At 46.7% G+C, this 22,674-nt stretch overlaps 1 protein-coding gene and 1 pseudogene across 1 annotated transcript; one reads left to right on the forward strand and one right to left on the reverse strand.

The window, feature by feature from the left end:
• Nucleotides 1-11,625: 11,625 nt before the first annotated feature.
• Nucleotides 11,626-17,332, reverse strand: LOC148534367 (adiponectin-like). The gene is made up of 3 exons (XM_088466806.1): nucleotides 17,260-17,332; nucleotides 14,757-14,962; nucleotides 11,626-12,176 (listed from the first exon to the last, which is right to left on the reverse strand). Exons 2-3 carry the CDS (start codon nucleotides 14,956-14,958, stop codon nucleotides 11,674-11,676), a joined length of 705 nt encoding a protein of 234 aa, XP_088322932.1. The 5' UTR covers nucleotides 14,959-14,962; nucleotides 17,260-17,332; the 3' UTR covers nucleotides 11,626-11,673.
• Nucleotides 16,496-22,674, forward strand: part of LOC148534368 (hepatocyte growth factor receptor-like) — a 99,775-nt pseudogene continuing 93,596 nt past the window's right edge.

Consider the following 22,674-nt stretch of genomic DNA (forward strand, 5'->3'; position numbering starts at 1 on the left):
ACTACCGCTATCTCACATCCGTAATACCTTACGTCCTGCGTATATATTGGGAACATAGAGTACCATCGGCTCCTCACGCACAATTGCAACAGGTCTGACCTTACTCAGAAATTGCTAACATCGTCCCCGCACTGAGTACTAAAGCTGCGTATGCCGTCGCAGTGGCTAATTTATGCACGGCCATGCAACGGACAGGTATGTCTGCGTTTCTCCGACCACTCCCTGTCACCACCCCCAAACGCTGGGGGCAACACATCCCCAATGGTGGCCAGCCACACCCCCGCTCCACCTCCCTAATGTCGCAGCATGTCAATATGCTGTTGCTTGGGGTGGTCTGCGAGCAGGATTGCAGGATCCGTTCTGCGCATGTGCAGACCTCTCACCATCGGAGATGTGCGCTAACCAACGGGTTAGTGTACATCTCTGAATCAGACCCAGTGTGACAGGCAGATTATACTGTAAAAATGCCTGCTACATCTTCAAGCTGCCTTCAGAGTATATTAGTGCATATCATGTCTATTTAAGCTGCATTCAGAGTGTCTCTGTATCTATAAGCCTATTCATACTGCATTCAGAGTACATCAATGTATTTTTTGGTACAAGCTTCTTGGTAGAGAACATCACAGTATTGTATGTAAGGTACATCCAATAGCATTTGAAGGACAATTCTATTTAAAAGGACATTGCTATTTCACGTCTACTGTTGTGACCAAAACACAGGGGTCAGCGCACATCTCTACTGTAGACTCACCATCGAAAGTTACACCAGCCCTATGGTAGGTGCAGATTATACGTCTTACAATGGCCATTCCCGCTACACTCCCATAAGACGGACCATCTACGTGCACAACCTTAGCCACCTTAGCGCCCAATACATTTTCAAAACATTTCTGTTATTGTGCACCTTTTGTGCGCCTCAATCACAACTGCAACTATGGCCTGTATTCAATATTGGAGCGAAAAGTCAGTGCTGGACTTTTCGCTTCACATCGGAGCTTTTCTGGGGATACAGTATCTGGTGCGTGCCCGCTTTATCCCTGTATTCAATTTGGAGCCGGCGAAAACAGGGGCTGCGGAAAGGTAAGTATCGGGAAAAATATGGGAATTTTTGGGAATTCATCCTGGGACCCCCCTAATGATGTCCAGACATGGGGGATCACTGTGGGTACCCCCATTTAGCCCTGCAGAATGTGTTCTGCATTTTTAAGTAGCCACGCCATGTGCTTTTTCCCGACATTGAAGAAAAGATGCAGAAAAGCACTTAGGTTTTTTTTTTTCATTTTAAAAGTGTTCCCATCAAATTTGGGGTATATGAAAATGGGTACTAGCATATTCTTAAGTCCCTACACTAATTTTTAAAAAATTCAGCAGAAATGCACCTGCCGTTAATAGCCTATTCTAGAAAACACCTGCCACATACTTACAGAATACCCCTGAACCTATTTCGCTATTTTTAAACACTGTTCCCCATTTTTTTTTTACCTTAAAATTAAAATTATTTTTTTTGGGGTGTCCATATTTATATTTTTTACTTTTTTTTACACAGTTCGTTTTTAGGGGCTATTCCCAGGGGTGCAGGCTATTTTTTTAAAGCCTGTACCCCTAAACCCCAATTCTGCACTTTTTTTCGCCATGTAAAACATGGTAAAAAGTTATCCCCGTTTTTTTTCAAAGACTTTTCGAACCTGCAAAAAGTCTTTGAAATTGAATATGGGGATAATTGAAATAGGCAAAAATGATGTCATCTGCGATCAATTATGGCTGATTCCGACTTTTCGCTGCCTAATTGAATACCCCCCTATGCTCATACTCACCGACATCTGAGATTCCCTTCCCAGCAGAAGCAGGTGGGCATTGTTGGGGGCAGGGGCGGACAGGTCACGTCATTAAGCCCCACACCCTCGCTGGAATTTGTTATGAACGCTGCATATTTAATTAAGGGGCTGGGATAAATTACAAGATTCTCATAGAATCATGTCATAAGAATCCGCCGCCTACGCCTGGACCCGCAGATCCCCGGGAATATTCTCCCCATTCTGCCCACTTCACAAGGAAGTGGGCGGAATGTGGGAGAAGTGCCTACACTTCCGGGGGTGCGGGGGTTGGCCGAAAAATCGGGAGACTTCCGCAGGTCCAAGGAGGGTAGGCATGTATGATGCTGCTGCTGGGAGCAGACACAGAGAGAGGACATTGACCCTGATTCAGAGTCGGACGCTCTTTGTGAGCACTCGCTCTGAATCAGGACGGACTGTTTTTTTTTTTTTTGGGCCGGCCTCCAGGCCGCTTGCCAAGCTGTGGGTGACCACCCACAGTTTTAGCAGGCGGCCAGGTGATGGCTGCGATGGTCGCGACCATTGGGCTAGTGACAAGACCCTTGTGGTAGGGTCTCGTCCACCGCAAGCCCCAGTGAGCTTCCTGCTCTAATAGAGCAGGAAGCGCACTACTGACATCACGGGTGATGTCAGTAGGGCCACTCCGTTTGCCCAGCCACCCCCCTGCACACCTAAAAAATGGGGCGAGCTGTCAATCACAATCGACAGCCGCCCTGTCTTGTAGTGAGTCCCGCAGCGAGTGAAAATTCACTCGCTACGGGGCTTGCGTACTGTCCGGCCATCGACCTGCTTGCGAGTGCAATGCACTTGCGAGCCGGTCTGAATCAGGCCCATGGTGTGCTGTCCTGCACTGCAGCAGCAACAGGGCTGACAGCCGTGAAAGTGCCATTATACCTTCTTATTTCTGAGAGCCATTGTGCCGCCTGCCCTCTCATTTGCTGTTCACTACTGTGTATAACGGGAGACAGCAGAGGTAGTGACGTAAAAGTGCTCCACACTTTTACTATGCTTTGACCTTACTATAAGGCAATACTACTGAATGTTTATACCTATTTATTTAAAACAGACCCTGATTATAAAATGTATTTTGATATGCTACTCTCTTAGATATACTGAATACATGCCTTAACTGTAAATAGTGCTAGAAGGCTATACCACTGAATGTTTATACCTATCATAATACTGTCAAATACAAAAAGGGTTTAAACATATATGGAAAAATAAATGCAAATCTAATAAGCTTTTCATTTAAAACAGACCCTGATTATAAAATGTACTGTGATATAAAATCTGGGATATACTTGTCTGTAATATACTTATCTGGGATATACTTATCTGTAAGTATATGAACTCTGGGCCTGTGCACTGCTGATCGCAGACTCCCGATTATCGGGAATCTGCGCATGCGCAGGACCCATTCTGCGAATGTGCAAAATGAGTCCTGTGTTGTCGCATGCATACTCTTCTACGCCTCTGCCTGATTGACAAGCAGAGGCATTTTTAAGGGCCGATGTGGGGGCCGATGTGGGGGCGGAGTCGGCTGGCGTTTCCCAGAAATGGGGGCGTGTCCGTCCTGTTTTCCAGGAGTGTCCAGCCCAGGGACTGCGTCAATGCAATGTCCTGGGCTCGCAAGTCGACCAGCCTTAATAAGTTGAGACTTACTCAGGTGGCTGGCGGCCAGCCACCATCGCGACCATCAAACACTGCTGGACGTGATGGTGATCCCAGCCTCTGTCTCAGTGCTGGGATCGCAATGCAGCAGGGGGTGTCATACTCCTCCTGCTGCATTTGCATAATAGCAAGGACGTAATTGCCTGCGTGCAGCTTTGCAATTGCGATCCTTGCTGAATCACCCCCTCTGTGATTTACCTGTGATGTACTGATGACCCATACTGCTGATTAATTTTTACATGCATACTTTTAGATTTAATAGTGTTTTCAGCAGTGCATGTTCTATTTGAGTAGGTGTTGGTACCCAGTTTTATATTTTGACTGAATAACCAATCCATTTGATTACACCTAATAGTGTTGTCACCAGTGTATACCTGGTTTGTGCTTACATTGATACTGAGTATTATACTTTGACTTCAAATTGCACATGTTTGTGACCCTGGGCTCTATTTATTAAAATGCAGATTGTAGTGTGATATTACCGACTGAGGGCCTGATTCAGACCCACTCGCGAGCGGCTGTCCGCTCTCAAGTGGGTCGATGGTGTGCACTGCGCATGCGCACGATGGAGGGAACTCCGTCGTGCGCATGCGCGAGACGCGACGAGCGAAGGACTTTCCTTCACTCGTTGTGTCTGATCAAAGGGGGCGTGCTGTCCATGTTGATTGACAGCACGCCCCCTTTGGTGGGCGTGCCGGGGTCGTGCCTGCCAGACGGAGGCGTTCCCAAGGGAACGCCTACTGTCAGAAGCCGGCCCCACTGACATCACTAGTGATGTCAGTGGGAGTGATTTTGGCTCTGATTGAGCCAAAATCACTCCTGGCCTTGCGGTTGAGAAACTCAACCGCAGGCTTCTGCTCGCACTGGCGATGGTCGCGATGGTCAAGACCATCGCGACCATCATCCTGCACGCTCGTATAGGCTGTGGGTGGTGACCCACAGCTATACGAGCGTCCTGGAGGACGCTCCATATTTATGGAGGTGGGCCCTGATTCAGAGCGAGCGCTCTGGTCAGAGCGTCCGGCTCTGAATCAGGCCCTGAGTTCGCATTGCGAAATCAGGCAATATCACAGGGATTTATTGCGATAAAGCTCTGTCCCTGCGAATCCCCTCCGCAGCCTTATCACTGTATTTTTCAGAAAAAATACAGTGACAAGGTGTCAGCGCATGCGCCGATCGGCTGCCATTACTTCCCCCCCGCGCGATCGAGGGGGTGGGGGATGGGTGGGTTAGCTTTTCTATTTCCCTATATTTTGTCACTTATATTTTCGCTTTCTTTCACAAATCTCTTCTATTGTCAGAATATTCTGACATTAAGAGAATCCTATTGGTTTTATCTTTTTTAGGGCAATCCGTCCAGGGTTATACTAAGATCCATGTTGATATTTAAATTATTGAATTAACTTTGATTGATAACCCACCAGGGCATATGGTCCTCTTTGTCTCTGTGTTTGTACAGTATGTCATAGGTGTAGTGCCATGTAGGACTAAATGTTTGTAGATGAACTAATACAATGGCTTGGTTTTATCAAGCTATCTGAGACAAACCATTACCCACCATTGTCTGTTACACACTCTACTAGGCATTATACCACAACGCTACTCTGCTAATAGGTTATGGGTCCAGTGCCCAGACTCTCAGCTTTGTTATGTCTATACTCTGCTAACAATAACAACACTGTCAGTATATCAATAAGGCATGTGCACAATAGTGGAGTCTGTCCTGTCTTACAGCTCAGTGCCAATATTGTCAGAACAGTTGTGTAACACTCATCTCTCTCACAATGTTTGATTTCATGGAAACAGACAAAGGGGGAGATGTACTAAGCCAAGGAGAGAGATAAATTACCAACCAATCAGCTCCTAACTGTCATTTTATAGGGTGAGATGTATGAACGAGCAGCTAACAATCGGTAATTGTCTGGACCTGCTTCGCCCATTTTGTGGTGAAACAGGTCCCGACACCGGCGGCATATATTATAATTTGTTTTGCAGAAGAGAGTGTCATTTCATCTGTACGGCAAAGTGCGCTCTCCCTCTTTCGGCTGTGTGGCTGGAGCTTGCATACATTCAGCGCATGTGCCAGTCATTTTTTCCCAGCGGCACCCGCGGCTTTGTTAAAAGAACATACAAAATAACTTTATTGGGTTTTTTTGTATGCGCAATCCATGGCTGTGCAATGAAAGTTGCAGCTGTCGGTACATTCAGTGCCACTGACCGTTCATACATTACCACACCAACTGCCACTTTAATTTACCCTTGTAATTTACCCTTTAATTTACCCACTGCACACTTCAGTTGGGGTCACCATAGTATGTGCATGCTCAGGTTGCCATGGCTATACGCTGCACCTCTGGAAGCAGGTGCTAGGGGATTTTGTATCGTCAGGAAAAGCCATGATCAAACAACTCATACTTTTCATCAAGGTGTGGACATACTTAATTAAATAAACCCCACAGTGTGTTGTGAGGGGTAGGGTATGGGATGCTGGCGCTCGGGATCCCAGCATTCAGAATCCCGATGCCAGCATCCCGACAGGGTTAGGATACCGACACCTGTTGGTCAGTATCCTAACCTTCCCCGTCTCCCTAACCCTAACCCTCCCTTCGTGCTGTCTGTATTATGACCACATCCCGTTGTGAGAGTGTAACCTTTACTCTTCATCTGGAATTTGCTTTCTAGGACCCAAACGAAAAACAGTCAAATTAATAAATGAATTAAATTATTATGCAGATCAATGTGACGTTTATTCAGGCTCCTGTGTATGACAAAAAATAATAGGTAATGATCTTCTATAACACAATATGAACCTTTGCTGAATGGAATTTACACAATGGGACCAAGATGATCCAAATCAATTATACCTAGAGTCGCTGTATGTTCTAATCAGGGGTGATTAGGGAGACTCCCCGTGTTGGCAATCTGGCATCAATTTACTAGATGTCCAAAAGTCCTCTCTGTGTTTTTTGTTATTTTGAGTAGACCTTTTTTTATGCAAAAGATTCACCCAAATTTAGCGATTTGGGATATGGAGTATTACAGTAACATAATAAAACTCAGTGATGTTAAAATGAATGAAAATAAAACTCAGACGTCCGGGAACAAAACAATCAAATGAAAGAAATTATTAGTTTAATTTTGCTCAATTTGATTATAATGCATGAAATCTAAGTGACTTTGGCCCTCATTCAGAGCCACTCGCTAGCGGCAGTACGCTCGTTCCGAGCGATGTTCGCACATCTGCGCATGCGTACGGTTTTTAGTACGCATGCGCGAACCAGTCAGTGCGGCCGAAAATCGTTGGTACGCAATATAGCGAGGGCCTGCTATTTTGAGTGACAGAATGAGGCATATGTGGGTGGTAACAGGGGAAGGTGCTTGAAAACGGGGAGTGGAGATCCGAACGCAGGCGTGCTTAAAGGTCAAAACGGGCGTTTTAAGGGAGTGCATAATTAATACAGCAGCGTCATTGACCACGTCACTTGGTTTTTTTTAACTCAGAACTGCTCGCAAAATAGCGGTTGAAAACACCAACCACAGAATAGCGAGCAGTTCATACGCTGTACGATGTACTCGATTAATCTAATAAATAGCGGACATGACGTATGGTGCGTGCGGCCAGGGGGCGTTTTTATCAAATAAACGAGCGTATGTTTTGCTCGCTTGTTCAGACTTAGAGGTGGGAACAGACTGCAATTTGCGAACGGATCATTTGAATAGCCACCCCTTGTTTTTGAACGAACGACCACAAATAGCGAACGGCTCTGAATCAGGCCCTTTACCTCCCAATACTTTAAAAGTTTCTTAAATTGACACATACGTCACATTGTAAAGTATCTTCTGCCAACTACTGCATTTAGCTGACAGAGGGCCTGATTCAGCAGCGCAGGCAAGTGTACTGCTGAATGCAGATTCTCGATTTTCGGAGACTCTACGTGTGCGCAGGAGCCATTATGTGAGTGTGCACAATGGGTCGTGCTAAGATGCACGAAAGCCCTTGAATGCCTCTGCCTGATTGACAGGCAGAGGCATTTAATGAGCAGTGCGGGAGCGGCTGGCGTTCCGGAAACGGGGAGTGTCCGCCCCATTTTTCGTGAGTGGCCAGCCCAGGGGCTGCATGGACGTACACAGTGTGCTGGGCTCGCAAGCCGGTCAGCCTGAGTAAGCTGAGGCTTACTCAGCTGGCCGCCTGCTCGGCGCCATCCACCATCGCGACCATCGACCACCAATGGTCGCAATGGTGATCCCAGCCTGCCACCTCTGTCATACACCTCCTGCTGCATTTGCATTATTGCGAGGATTGAAATTGCAAAGCTGCCTGTGTGCACTACACACTACAATATAAGCCTGTGTGCACTACACACTACAGTATATGCCTGCATGCACTACACCAGGGCCGCAACTAGGGGGGGCTAGAGGACCTACTGGACCTCTAGTGTCTGTTAGGCCAGCGCAATACACACAGAGTTCCTGGCAACGGGAATGCTGGCGCTGCCGGGAGAAGATGCTGAAAGCTGCATCTTCTCCCGTGAAATCCCCTGGCAACGAGCATAAACCCCCTGGCAACGAGCATAAACCCCCCTGGCTACGAGCATGAAAACCCATAGCAACGAGCATGTAACCCCTGGCAACGAGTATAAACCCCATGGCAACGAACAAGTAACCCCTGGCAATGAGCATAAACCCCCTGGCAACGAGCATGAAACCCCTGGCAACGAGCATTATCTCCATGGCATCGAGCATAAACCCCATGGCAACAAGCATAAACCCCCTGGCAACAAGCATGAAACCCCATGGCAACGAGCATAAACCCCCTGGCAACGAGCATAAACCCCCCTGGCAACGAGCATGAAAACCCATAGCAACGAGCATGAAACCCCATGGCAACGAGCATGTAACCCCTGGCAACGAGTATAAACCCCATGGCAACAAGCATAAACCCCCTGGCAACAAGCATGAAACCCCATGGCAACGAGCATAAACCCCATGGCAATGAGCATAAACCCCCCTGGCAACGAGCATGAAAACCCATAGCAACGAGCATGAAACCCCATGGCAACGAGTATAAACCCCATGGCAACGAGCAAGTAACCCCTGGCAATGAGCATAAACCCCCTGGCAACGAGCATGAAACCCCTGGCAACGAGCATTATCCCCATGGCATCGAGCATAAACCCCATGGCAACAAGCATAAACCCCCTGGCAACAAGCATGAAACCCCATGGCAACGAGCATGCAACCCCTGGCAACGAGCATGGAAATGGTAATGAGCATAAAACCCCTGACAACGAGCAGGTAATTTTAAAGTAATTAAACCTTACTGTGGGGTATAAAATGGTGTCGGGCAAATATGTAAGTGGCACTTTGGTAGTAGGCATTACAGTGTGTGGCAAAATGTGTAACGGGCATTATGGTGTGTGGAATAATGTAAGTCACTATACCAGGGACATCTGAGTAGTGCACTGCCTTATGGAGGAGCAAGGACAAACTCCCGGTACGGGAAGGGAGGGGGTGCAAAATTGCTGCCTTGCACCGGGTGACAGATATCTTAGTTTCGGCCCTGACTACACACTACAGTATATGCCTGCGTGCAGCTTTGCAATTGCAATCCTTGCTGAATCAGACCCAGAGATACAAGTACGTCTTTGGATATGACCTACCTGGAGTAGAGACTGACACTTTTATATCCTCGGCAATAAAGAAATCAATTTCAAAATTATTCTGACGTAGACAATACACCAATCACATCTGAGGTGTCAACCAGCCCCATTACTACTTCAAATCAATACATTTTCACATTTGCTATATGAAGAGACATTTTAAGAGCTGCATAGCAGCATACCCCCATACTATGTCCTTGCATCTCCATATTTCTGGTGATATCACTGGAAAGATGGCGCCCACAGTGGTCGGTCCTAGGTGCAGGGTCCGTTTGCACCGCACACCCTACACTCCTGATAGAATTGACACTGGCTCTATGGGACATTAAAGGTAAATTCTGAAAGTAAAACAATAAAGCCCTGCAGTGCATTTTATAACCTCTTTTTTGCAGCAATCACATTGATCTGCACACAATGGTGACAGCATTATGGACGGATGTCTTAATTTAGCATCTGGAAGTGGGGAGCTGAGTAGATTGAGGCATTCCTAGATAAATAAGGTTTGGGTGCATAAATGTGCCTCAAATTGCCCCCACATGCACATATGTTTACAGGGCCAGTCTCTATGTCGTGAATCACTACAAAGACTCCCTTGCAAAAGGACTGCTGTTTTAGGGGTGCTTTGGGGTGTCTGTAATCACAGGAGCTTGCCCGTACTTTAGGTGGGTCAGCTTCTTATACCACCCAGACACGTTTGATGCAGGTGAGTGCTTTTTCAGCATACAAACCAGGGGTGGTTTAAAGGTGCCTACACACTTAGCGATATTTTACACGATTTGCCCGACACATCGTGATGACAAATCGTGTAAAATATGCCCAAATCGTGAGTATCCACTTACGATCATGATGCCGATGCGCGTCCCCGCAGGTCGTACATCGCATCTTCAGATCGGCCGTGCTGTAAGTCAGATCTGACATACTGTGACAATACACTGGAATAGTTAAGAGGCACAATAGATCGTTTGTCAGATCGGACAGTTTTTAACACCAAATCGTGCCCACGACTGCCGGGGAGCTGCTGGGGAGAGTTCAAGGGGAAATCGGACACAATGTCGGATTGTGAGCACATCGCCAAGTGTGTAGGCACCTTAAGAGAAGAGGGTGCCCGTGTGAAGCTACCTTGCAGGTCCCCTCCTCTCTGGCAGTGCAGTAGACCCTGGCTTTGTGGCAGAGTCTACTGTGCATGCTAAGGTCTCTAGGAACATGGCGTCCACACTGTGGACCTGATTCAGAGACGGACGCTCGCTCTGAATCAGGGCGTTTTTTTTTTTTTTTTTTTGTGCGGCCACCTGGCCGCTTGCATAGCTGTTGCAAGCGGCCAGCGGCACAGCTATTGCAAGCGGCCAGAATGATGGTTGCGATGGTCAAGACCATCGGGGCTTGCGACGAGACCCTTGTGGTACTCCCAGAGAGCTTCTGGCTCTAATAGAGCCGGAAGCTCTCCCACTGACATCACTGGTGATGTCAGTGGGGCCACCCACAAACGGCAGGTGTTCGCATGGGAATGCCTCCGTTTGTGAAGCCACCCCCCCGCCATGCCTACAAAACGGGGCGAGCTGTCGATCAACATCGACAGCTGCCCCTTTTGTAGTGAGCCACGGAGTGAGAGAATTTCTCGCTGTGCCCACCATCGAACCCGCTTGCGAGCGGGTCTGAATCAGGCCCTGTGTTCCTGGAGACTTCTCTACATGCTCTACACAGGAAAAATAGGTGCTGCACCATTTTCCTGATTTCTGTCTGCAGCGCTGGCCAAAGTGGGTGCAGGATGTGGCCGCTCACTATACATACTGTATGTCAAATGATACAAACACTGATGTAGTAAATATAAGAAAATAAAACAGAAGCGTGACAACAAAAACAATGTCCTTATAATCTCTAAAACTTAAATAAGAGTCAGAGAGCATAGAGCAAGCAATACTTTAGTTTTGGATATATTGTAAATTATTATTTTAATAAAGGGACTTGTTCTGTAAAGATAGTAGCCAGACAGGACTTTTTTAAAACTCTTTCCAACATGTGTATTTCCATAGAAGAGATGTGCGCAGACTCCGTGTTTTGATTTTGGTTCTAAATTATCAACATGTTTTAGTTTTGGATTTCTTTAAAAATTTACAAAAACAGCAACTTGGACCTGTTATTGTTCCTACAGTATTAATAACATCAATAACATTAATTTCCAGTCAATTTCGACCACCTCACATCACCTGAAATCACAAAGGAGGGACTGAAATGCAATCCCAAACTCCCAAGATCCGGTTTATACAGTAGATGCGAGTTCCGAACTTGGTGAGAAAGTGATCCAAGCTGGGATTTGGTTTGTCTTTGAACACTAAAGTTTGGGTGTTTTCAGCAAAACCGAACTGCTGATCTCTAATTTCCAGCTACAATCCCACTAAAGCAGGTAGTGAATGTGGGCCTCGTGACGTGATAAATAAGTGCAAATAGAAATATTTTACCCTTTGTTAATGACCTTTATTGATTGCATTACATTTTATATTACACATTCATTCCTAGTCTGGATACAGCAGGACTCCAGAGAAAGATGAGTCATTAAGATTATCTCCATAGATACCACCAAATTCTTCCCCATATATCTGCAGCCAAACCTCATCCCCAATGTCTAGGTGCAGCAAGATGGAGCCGGAGGCCTGGTCCACATTGTTAGTCTGGAACTGATCAAAGGTGAACATGACGGGTTTGTTGTTCTTGTACAATCCAATTTTGACATCCTTCATATAGACAGTGAGGTGGTACGTGAATAGGTAAAGGCCCTTAATGGGGCAGCTGAACTTTCCTGTGGTGTCATCATAATGGCGATATTCATTATAGAAGACCTTGGTGAAGCGTATGGGCACATTAGGGGTTGGAACTCTGGTGAGCATCCCCATACTAAAGGCTGACCGATGCAAGAAGGCTTTCTCCCCTGATGGGCCCTGGGCACCTGGAAAGCCGCGTGGCCCCTCAGGTCCTGGGGGTCCATGTTCACCGAATTCTCCCTTTTGTCCTTTTAAACCTAAGAATATTATTAGAATTCACATTAGTATTTTATGTGATGCTATAGTATATACCGAATTGGTAATGTTCCTATAGGAAAGGAATTGCAAATATATTACACAAATCTTGTTTAGCTGCAATCGTTACAGAGTTTCTTACGTTCAGACATGATGATTTCCTTATTGAAGAAAACCACATTCATATTTTCACTTATTTATATCCCTATTGATAATGAGATCATTTGCAAATGGTAGTTATTCATTGTTCTGCTATTGTCTGCTGGAAGGAAAGCTCATTCATTATTGTTATAATAGAACTTGGAGGCAATCATAGCTTTTTTTAGCTGTAGTATGTTGCTACATAAAATCCCCCCAACACATTTAACCCTCAGGGCCCATTCACAATTGGTACAACAATCAAATGTTTCTCTGTCCTCCTGTGATTACACACGGCTGTTTTCCCAGGATGGGAATCGAGTACAGGTATATGGCTTGGGTAGTTATGAATGACACAAAAAGAGAGGAAGTGATATCATCACTGACAGCAACCATAAACATGGGCCATACTCAATTAGAGGCGAAAAGTCAGAGGCCGGACTTTTCGCCATCATCACCATTTTTCCAGGGGATAAAGTATCAGGCGCGTGCCCGCTTATCCCCGTATTCAGCTAGGAATCGTCGAAAACGGGACCCGGAGGAAAGGTAAATATCGAAAAGTCCTGTCACTTTTTGGGGAAATCAGCCTGTCACCCCCCAAAAAAATGGTCTGACATGGGGGATCACTATGGGTACCCCCGATTTTGGCTTGCTGAAGGTAATTGGGGTTTTTAAACAGCCACGGCAGATGCATAAATGCGTCTTTGAAGAAGTGGTGAAGAATAGAATTTAGCTTTATTTATTTTTTTAGATAACAAATCCCATCAAATTTGGGGTACATAAAAATGGGTGCAAGCAAATATTTAAGTCCCTAAAATGATTTTGAAAAAGTCTTCAAAAATCCACCTGCCGCAACCACCCGCTAGAAAACAGCTGCCGCATACTTGGGGACCCACCCTGAGTCAATTTCGCTAGTTTTTAAGTTTGACCCCCAATTCTTTTTTTTTTTGCCCCCAAAATGAAACCACTTTTTTTGGGGTGTCCTATGCTTATTTTTTTTTTTAATTTACACACAGATTGATTTAAGGGGACATTCTAAAGCCTGCAGGGTACTTTTTTAATTCTACACCCCAAAACCCCAATTCTGCACCTTTTTTTTCACCACCTATGCAGTGAAGAAAACGTATCCCCGTTTTTTCACAAAGACTTCGCACCTGCGAAAAGTCTTTGAAATTGAAAATGGGGATAAGTGAAAATGGCGAAAATGATGATAACTGACTTTTCGCTTCTATTTGAATATGGCCCATAGGATTATTATTTTCTTGGAGAACCTTAAACCTGTACCTGTAATTTGAATGATTGATCAGGGAGCTTCTCCCTACATAGAGAATCTACATCTAGGTTGGGGCACCACGGAATAATGGAAATCAGAATTGTATACACTGAGAGAACAAAGGTATTCCTATAGTAGGTTACACTGGGGTAACCAGAAAACTGTTTACAAATGGACATTTTCTTAGCTAGGCATTAAAACTAAACTGTATTTAAGGAATGTTCCTGGTTTAATGGGAGTTCACAGAGTGTTTACAGCTCCAGAAATAATCTTGATTTCTATATGTTTTCTAGTTGGTTGTGACCAGAGGCCATGATCTGTTACTTTCACTGTGATGTGTTTTGCACCATCCAGTTGCTTTTCATATTGGAAAGAGCATTAATATGCCTCCAAGAAAACAATATATCCAAATGTACAGATAGGACATGAAATGAACACAGTCCTGATGCCTCCCATTATTCTCATGAGTTTGGAGATATATGTATTGCTCCCATAGGCAAACGCAGGGGGGGTTTCCGTCTGCCTGGAAACCCCCCTCCCCAGCCCACACCATGACCACAATAGAAATAGTAATGTAATAGAATTTTACTAGTGCTGCATGTTCTTCACAGTATCACAAGTGAAATAATCATCACCACCTGTGGATCTTTTAAAATGTGTCAGCTAGTAATAAATATACCTGTGCACCAACTAGGACATGTGGAAAACATGCACTGTTAGGGGTGCACTGCTATAGACCATCAATAGGGTTAATTATTAATACTGTATAATAATACACTATCCAGTACATAAGGAGACCAATATGTACATATATGTCCAGGGCAGTGCTAGGTTCTTCTGCTGCTACCCCAGACTCCCAGACTTGCTCCAATGCTCAGGAATGGTGCCCACATCTGAAAAAAAAAAACATCTCAGGCAGGATGGACCTTCTGCCGCATATAATGGTTACTGTGATCGCTGGTCCTGTATATGCTGGAATTATGCAACACAATACACTTTGTATGTAACATATTAAAGCTGGATAAGTGCTCATTATGCCCTCTTCATGGACTGGCCACACTCACTCTAAAATCAGGCATTTGGAAACCCCCCTCTAGAAATCCTGTGTTTGCCACTGGCTCCAACATGCAGTTTAACAGGAGGTCTGATTTTTCCAACAACACTTACTGACCTGGCTCTCCCCGGTCTCCCTTATCTCCATCCTTCCCATCTTTACCATCCCTGCCTGGAAGGCCATTGTGTCCAGGATATCCTGGTGCTCCCCCCATCCAGTTAGCGCAAGGATTCTGCTTGGGTTGTGTTGGGTCATCTTCAGCCAGAGAGCAGATTGGCACCAGTAGGAGGAAAATGCACAGAGAGTGTAGAGGCAGCATTGTCCTATACAACAATTCATAGAATTCATGCATTACTTATAGATGTAACACACATAATACATGCAACACGTAGCACACATATACAGGGCTGCCCATAAAAGGGGACATGACAGGGGGCCCTATCATACCAGGGTATCCTGCTGATTCAGTCATGTTGCTCTTGAAGGAAGGCCTCATGCTTCGTGACCTCATTGTCCTGGTGCTGGTCACGTGACATGTAGACTGTCTACCATTGCTCATTTCTCAAGTGAGAAGAAGACTGCACCACCCCACCATCAATATATAGTTCTGCTACTTAATATTGAAAAGTAAAAACAAAAAAATTCTTATTGGCGCTGAGTATCTAAAGTCACAGCAGCTGTGATCTGGCGTCTGCTCCCACAAACATACGATAAGTAGTGAAATAATATGAAGAGCACAGGGCTTGTGATGAGTGAATATGTCTTTACTTTAGCTTCACAAGTGCTGTGCTTTCCATATTATTTCACTGTTACTTAATAATATAGCTGCCATCAATTTGTTTTTTTTTTACAACAGTGAAGTAAATGCTACACTGCCATCTACAGTTTACAGCTGATCTTTTACTAACAGTAACTTGGTACATCTAGGGCCCCATTTACTAACGAAGCTAAATACCAGCTGCGTTTTTCATTTAGTATTACTGTGATACGAACGAAAATGCCACTGGTATTTATCAATACTTACCCCTCAGGCCAGGTCCAGCGAAGTCCTCCTCGTCTACGAGGTTCTCTGCTCGACTGCTGGCAGCCTAATGCTGCCAGCGACGGGCTTCTGCGTTATGCACATGCGTGACAGTTCGTCTGCGTATGTGCATGACACGGGGACCCGGCAGTGCCACAGCTTAAAATGTTATATTTTTTTGTCATTTGCTTTATCCAACCCAAATCATAATGAAATGATTGCTAGACACTTTAGGGGTAGATTTATCAAAGCTAAGCTTTCTGTTCCTCTACTGTGTTAAGATTCGCCATCTCAGGATGGCGTAATCTGGAGTAAGAAGCCCCTCCAAACGAAAGCAGCAGGGAAGTTGCTTCCTGCCCATCATCGGCACTCACTCTGCCCACTTGTCAGAGAGCAACAGCCAGTGTACCTATGGAAGCCAAACTGTGATTTTTGGGATTAAAATGTGCATCTTGTCTTCAGCCCGGGGGCAGCGCTGAGCACTAGTTCTGTTGGCTCAGACGCTGCCCCCAGGACTCCTACGGTTGTGCGGCTGTGTGTGACAGCCGCACGCCAGCCGCCCCCTTGTATGGCTGCACACGCCGTCACAGGAGTCTGTGTGCTGTGGTCGGCCGGCATTGATTAACTCAATCCCAAGTATCCTAGTAATCCGGGGAATTGAAAAAATTAGCTGGGATTGGCCTCCCTAAATGTACCTACAGTATATGTAATTGATAGTACCAGCATATGCCATGCTCCATTAAGTAGTATAAACAATAATATAATATATATATACAGTATATATGTTTATAGTTTATACTACTAAAGGTAGCATGGTATATGCTGATACACCACAATGACAGCCCGTCCGCTTAAGCTCCAGTCCCCGATCCGCTTTTCGGACCGCTTCACCGGACAGGTAAGTTTTTGTGAATACCACCTTAGAACTACTATATATCGCATTAATATGATGCAGTATATAGTGATAATTACCGGCGGTAACCCCTTCATATTGTACATGAATAGACCCCAAAGTACCAAACCATAAGCTACTAATGCTGGGTACACACTGGCAGATATATTGGCCGATCAATTGACGCTGCTCCTATATATCTGCAGACATATTGGGGCATCGTGTTGTGTGTATGGGCAGTCAGATGATGGTTGTTTAGTGTTTATGAACAACCATCATCTGCAGATATACCTGCAGATCACTCGATTATATCTGTTAGGTGTGTAACTGTCTCTTTACAGGCTGTGTTTGAAAAATTACAGTTAGGAGCTGATTGGTTGGTACTTTATCGCTTTCCATTTTATCTCCATGCTTAGATAAATCTCCCCCTTAATTTTATTAATTATACATTGAGATATAACACTTTGGAAACTCATCGCTCAAATATTTGGGAGTAGGATCTAAAATGTTGTCCAGGGGACCGTATTTTATGGGCAACCCTGCACATAGACATGCACCTTTCTGTACAGAAGGCTTTTACATTAATGTAACAATGCTTTGAAAATCTCACATGTAAATTTCACATACGGAACATGAAAAAAGCTATTCCTAGTGTAATATTGTCCAATAAACACTACAAATAATCTGGCGATAAGAAAACGTCTTACCAGGAGGAAAGTTGGTGCCCAGCGTTCTGTCTCTTACAGCAGACTTTTAGCTACGCTCCAATCTTTACAGAACATGTGCTACTGTCAATTAAAACTAATTCCCTGCTTTGCTGCGGAGGAAGATTATTTAAAGATCAGTATTTAGATCAGGAATTCCTGGTCTATATGGAGCAGATTGAGAAGCACTAAGGAAATAATTGTTAGAAGAGCTGTTTGTAACAGTTACTGAATTATAAATTCTATAGCATCTTTGTCTAATCATTTTCTCTTTGCACTTTATATTACTGCTTTTTGATGGTAACGCTGCTGTAGTTGCCTTGAAGTATATGTATGGAAATTGGAGAACTTGTCTTTGTTATCATACCAAAATATGGGGTCTATTTACTAAGCAGTGTCAGAGAACAGAGTGAAAAGTGATAAGAAAGTGATAAGGTGCCAGCCAATCAATTCCCAACTGTCATTTTTCAAACACAGGCTGTGAGATGACAGTTGGGAGCTGATTGGCTGGTACCTTATCACTTTTTTATCACTTTTCACTCTGTCTCGTAACACTGCTTAGTAAATAGACCCCTATCTCTACTCCCTGCACATTGTTTATTTTTAAAAGCATATGGCAATGTGTACTGTGTATAAGTAATTACCCCTTTGTTGGGGCAACCTGGGTTCTGGCTTGGTGTGAAAGGGTCAATCCAGGTTGTGTGTCCTGGGAATCAGACCCTGGTCACTACCTGGGTTGAACCCGGCACTGACCTGGGTATCGGTGCTGTGTGAAAGGTCCTACGCACAAGCCTTGCAGGGCTCCCAAGGTTTAAGGCCAGGATGTACTAAATTGAGAATACGGTAAAAACCCAATTTCGGGGTTTTACCGTATTTTCCATATGTATCATTGGCTGGCCACCGGGGCTCTGATGCGGTACAAGCCCATTGGCTTCTATAGGGTAACGCCAGCAAAAGCTGGCATTACCCTATAGAAGCCTATGGGCTTGTACCACATCACGCTGGTATGAGGGATCCTCCCAGCATGCCCCGTGACCGCCACGTCGTAAACCCGGAAGTCCACGGCGCAGTGCTAATCGCAAAGTACAGCTCTTATCGGAGGAGCTGTCCTTTGCGGTACTGATCGCATATGTTGGTGCATACGCGATCAGTAACAATGCGATGTCTGGCAGGATGTACTCCGCAAGGTTAGTACATCCTGCCCTTAGTGTGAACAGGGTCTGCCCGGGGACAACCCAGGTCCGAGGTGCAGTGTGAAAGGGGTCGGACCCGATATTTTGGCGTGAAAGGGGCATTAGTGTGTATCAGTATGAACCAGTGTGTATCATTCTGGGGTGCACTATAAACATACTTGCCTACACTCCCGGAATGCCCGGGAGCCTCCCGAAAATCGGGTGGTGCTCCCAGCTACCCGGAAAAGTACACAAGTCTCCCGCACCTCCCTCCATCACCAGAACCCCCCGCACCCACCTCCACCTGCTCGCAACCCCACGCGGTGCCCACTTATAGAGCACTAGTGGGAGGTCCAAGGTGAACCGCTATGAATCGCGTCATCGTAGCCCCATCCCCGCTATACAATGCCTGTTTTTTCTGCACTGTATAACGGGTGAGGCCACGATGATGCAATTGTACAGCCACGCCCCTGCACCGCCCACTTTCCGGACTGCTACGCCCCCTCTCTGCCGACCTGGCTGTTAATTGTAGGGGCTCAGGCTTGCCAGGATCTAAAAATGTATGTATAAAAATTAGGTGCAAACAATAAAGTACAATAACCAATAGTTAGCTATATAGCAGCTCCCAATGGTAGTGCTGGAGACACTACTCAATTACGATCAACAAAAACCAAATGAGTACATATATGTATATACACCCAAGGGAGCGCTGAATTAATTGAGCGCTCCCTTGGGTGTATATACATATATGTACTCATTTGATTTTTGTTGCCAGGATCTGTCTGATAAAATGTTAATAGTCTTCACCAATAACTCGACAAGATAATGTAAATCAGAGACATCACTTTTTTGGTAGGAACAACGGGGCATGACGATGTCACAATCAGGGAGCGGTCAGGTCTCGAAGAGGGAGTGACCACTCGTGGGCAATAACTAGAACTGGTGGAACCACTACTGGGGGCACTGCACTGGTGGGACCACTACTACTGGAGGCATTGCTGGGGGAGGACTACTATTACTGGGGGCACTGCTGGGGGGTTAGTACTGGGGTCACTATTTAAGGGGGTCTACTACTGAGGACATTATATAAGGGGCACTGCATAGGGGGATGACTACCTGGGGCACTGCATAGGGGGACCACTTCTGGGGGCACTGTATAAGGGCACTACTGTATACTGCAAACTGTCTAGGGGTGGTGGGAGCAAATTTTTTTTCTTTTGCACTGGGGGCCAAATTGCGTATAAATGGCCCTGTAATTATTTTACCAAAATGCCGAGGGGAGGGGTTTTTTTATGGGGGGGGGGGGGGGCAGCAGAAAAAATATTGTCAGGGGGCAAAATTTATAGTTACGCCACTGGCCTGATTCACTATACAGTTCTGTTGTGAATATATGCTAATGTCTGCAACTGCTCACCCGGCATAGAGACGCCCTCTACTGCTTTGTTACATCCGTAAGACCTCGCAATCCTGCGTATACATCGGTAACATCGGACCCTTACGCAGAATTACAGCAGGTCTGAGCTGTCTCAGAAATTGCAACTGTCGTCGCACACAGTGAGTACACAAGCTGCGAATGCCGTCTAATTTATGCACGCCCAGGAAACGGTGTTGAAACGGACAAACACGCCTGCGTTTCTCCAACCACTCCCGTCATCAACCCCAAGCGCTGATGTCCTGTCACTCACTCTGCGTACGTGATTGCAGTGCAACCGCAATACTGGCCGGCGCAATGGGCAGTACACACCAGCGGCCGATCTGCGTACACTGATGCAGTTCCAATCCATGATGAATCAGACCCTATGTTCATTGCTGGCTCATTTAAATCCTGTGTAATCAGCTTCATTCCTGCTTAAGTTTCAGCTTATTCACTGCAGTGTGTCATAGTTATTATGTTCTTTGGGCCCTCTGGGCCTGATTCAGAGCCGGACGCTCTGACCAGAGCGCTCGCTCTGAATCAGGGCCCTCCTACCTCAACTTGGAGCGGCCTCATGGACGCTCACATAGCTGTGGGTTACCACCCACAGCTATAGCGAGCGTCCATGATGATGGTCGCGATGGTCAAGACCATCGCGACCATCGGGCTTGCGACGAGACCGTGCGGTAGGGTCTCGTTGCCGCAAGCCCTGGAGTGATTTTGGCTCTATCAGAGCCAAAATCGGGAACGCCTCCGTCTGGCAGCCACGCCCCCGGCATGCCCACCAAAGGGGGCGTGCTGTCAGTCACCATCGACAGCACGCCCCCTTTGGTGCAAGACCCATAGCGACAGCTTGGCTGTCGCTATGCGGGTCTCGCGCATGCGCACGACGGAGCTCCCTCCGTCGTGCGCATGCGCATTAGGGCACCATCGACCCGCTTGCCAGTTTTGGGAATAGAGTAAAGTTAGGTGCACACCTACACAATCATCGGGCCGCTCTTTCGTCCCTGCATAGAAGTCCCACAGACAGAGAGCCACTCTGTCAGGTGGTGGCTGCCTCCCCCTCCTCGGCTCCTTTTGCAGCACGGCGTATGTGATGTCATGCCGTCACCGCCTCTGCATAGTGCACTGCAGGCTTGCCTACCGAACCTCCCAAATATCAGGTGCCACTCCCGACCCCCCGGAAAGGCAGGCAAGCCTCCCGGCTGCCGTCTGCCCCCCGGACTACTGATAGAAGCTCCCGCAGCGGGGGGGGGGGGGGGGGGGTGATGACGCGATTCGCCTGCTTCACAATGCCTTTAATTTCGGCATTGTGAAGAGGGGACGGGGCCACAATGATGCAGTCGTGCGGTCCCGCCCCATCACGGAGTCATTGCCCAGCCACGCCCCCTAAATGTCGGCAATTATGGTGCACTGAGGAGCAGCAAAGAGGAACAAGGCCAGGGCGGGCACGAAAACGCAAGCACAATGGTGAGCTGCTGCTAGAGGGATAAGCTTCTGGTGAGAGAAAGGACACAGGATCAGGGATACAGGGGGACATGCAGCTGGTGGGAGAGGAGCAGCGGCATAACTAGGGTCTTTGGTGCCCAGGAAAGGATGAAAAATGGAGCCCCCCCCAACTGGGTGCACATGCCAAAGGTGTGCGCACCAGAATATGGGCGTGGTCACATGCCACAAGGAGCGTGTCCACTGAAAAATTGTGGCGTGTCAACATGACACGCCACCATTTCTCATCATTCTGGGAACATTCCTTTCCATATGCACCTCGATGCCCCAGTAGTAGTGTCCCTTATGCAATGCCCATTATAGTAGTGCCCCTTATGCAATGCCCACTGTAGTAGTGACCCTTATGCAGTGTCCCCAGTAGTACCTTTGAAAAAGCTGCAGGATATACAACAAAAGTAGTCAGGTGAGCACTTTGACATTACCATTCCAACTCTAGAGGCTCTGTGGACCTATTGTGGATGTTTAATTTTGTTTAACTACAGTATCTTGGAGTGGGACTTACTCCATTTCTATACAGCCGCTTTTAGAAAAACACTCTCGGCAGCACCTGGAAAGTTATCTTGCATAACCCCTCTCATCCCCAGTAGTAGTGCCCATTATGCAGTGCCTCCAGTAGTGCCCCTTATGCAATGTCCCCAGTAGTGCCCCATATGCAGTGCCCCAGTAGTGCCCCTTATACAGTGCCCATTACACATAAATGACAGACACACACACACACACAACACTATACTTACCTGCTCCTGTGCCCGGCGCTGTCCTACTGCTCCTCCCTCTCGGAACTATGGGAGAGATGTTATGATGTCTCTCCTTTCACCCACTACGGGAACTGGAAGGCAGGGCTCAGAAGTGAGCTCCGGCAGCCGCTGCAGGGAATCACCTGCCGGGCGCCCGCTGGTAGCAAAATCTCAGCGGGCGCCCAGCAAATAGAGTAGGCAGCAGAGGCACTTCTCCAGCTGGGCACTGGCCCAGGGTGTAGCAGCCAATAAGAATCTGCCTTACTATTATTGGCTGCGATGACCTGGCTGGTGGCAAACCCACACCCCACCGTGGGGTCCGACACAGCTCCCAGGCACGTGTCCCACTCGACCCCCCCCTGGTTACGCCACTGGAGAGGAAACACAGGTGCAAAGAGCTGCTGCTAGAGGGACACGAGGGGATAAGCTACTGGTGGGTGAGGAGACACGGGCAGGGAGCTGCTGTTGAGAGCCATGGGGGGGATAATATGCTGGTGGGAGAGGAGACACAGGGACAGGGAGCTGTTGGTGGGGGACACATGTGCAGGGAGCTGATGAGGGGGGATGCAGGGCAGGGAGCTGCTGGAAGGAC

Source organism: Taudactylus pleione, unplaced genomic scaffold (genome assembly GCF_031769625.1).
Source record: "Taudactylus pleione unplaced genomic scaffold, aTauple2 ptg000066l, whole genome shotgun sequence".
NCBI classification, from domain to species: Eukaryota; Metazoa; Chordata; class Amphibia; order Anura; family Myobatrachidae; genus Taudactylus; species Taudactylus pleione.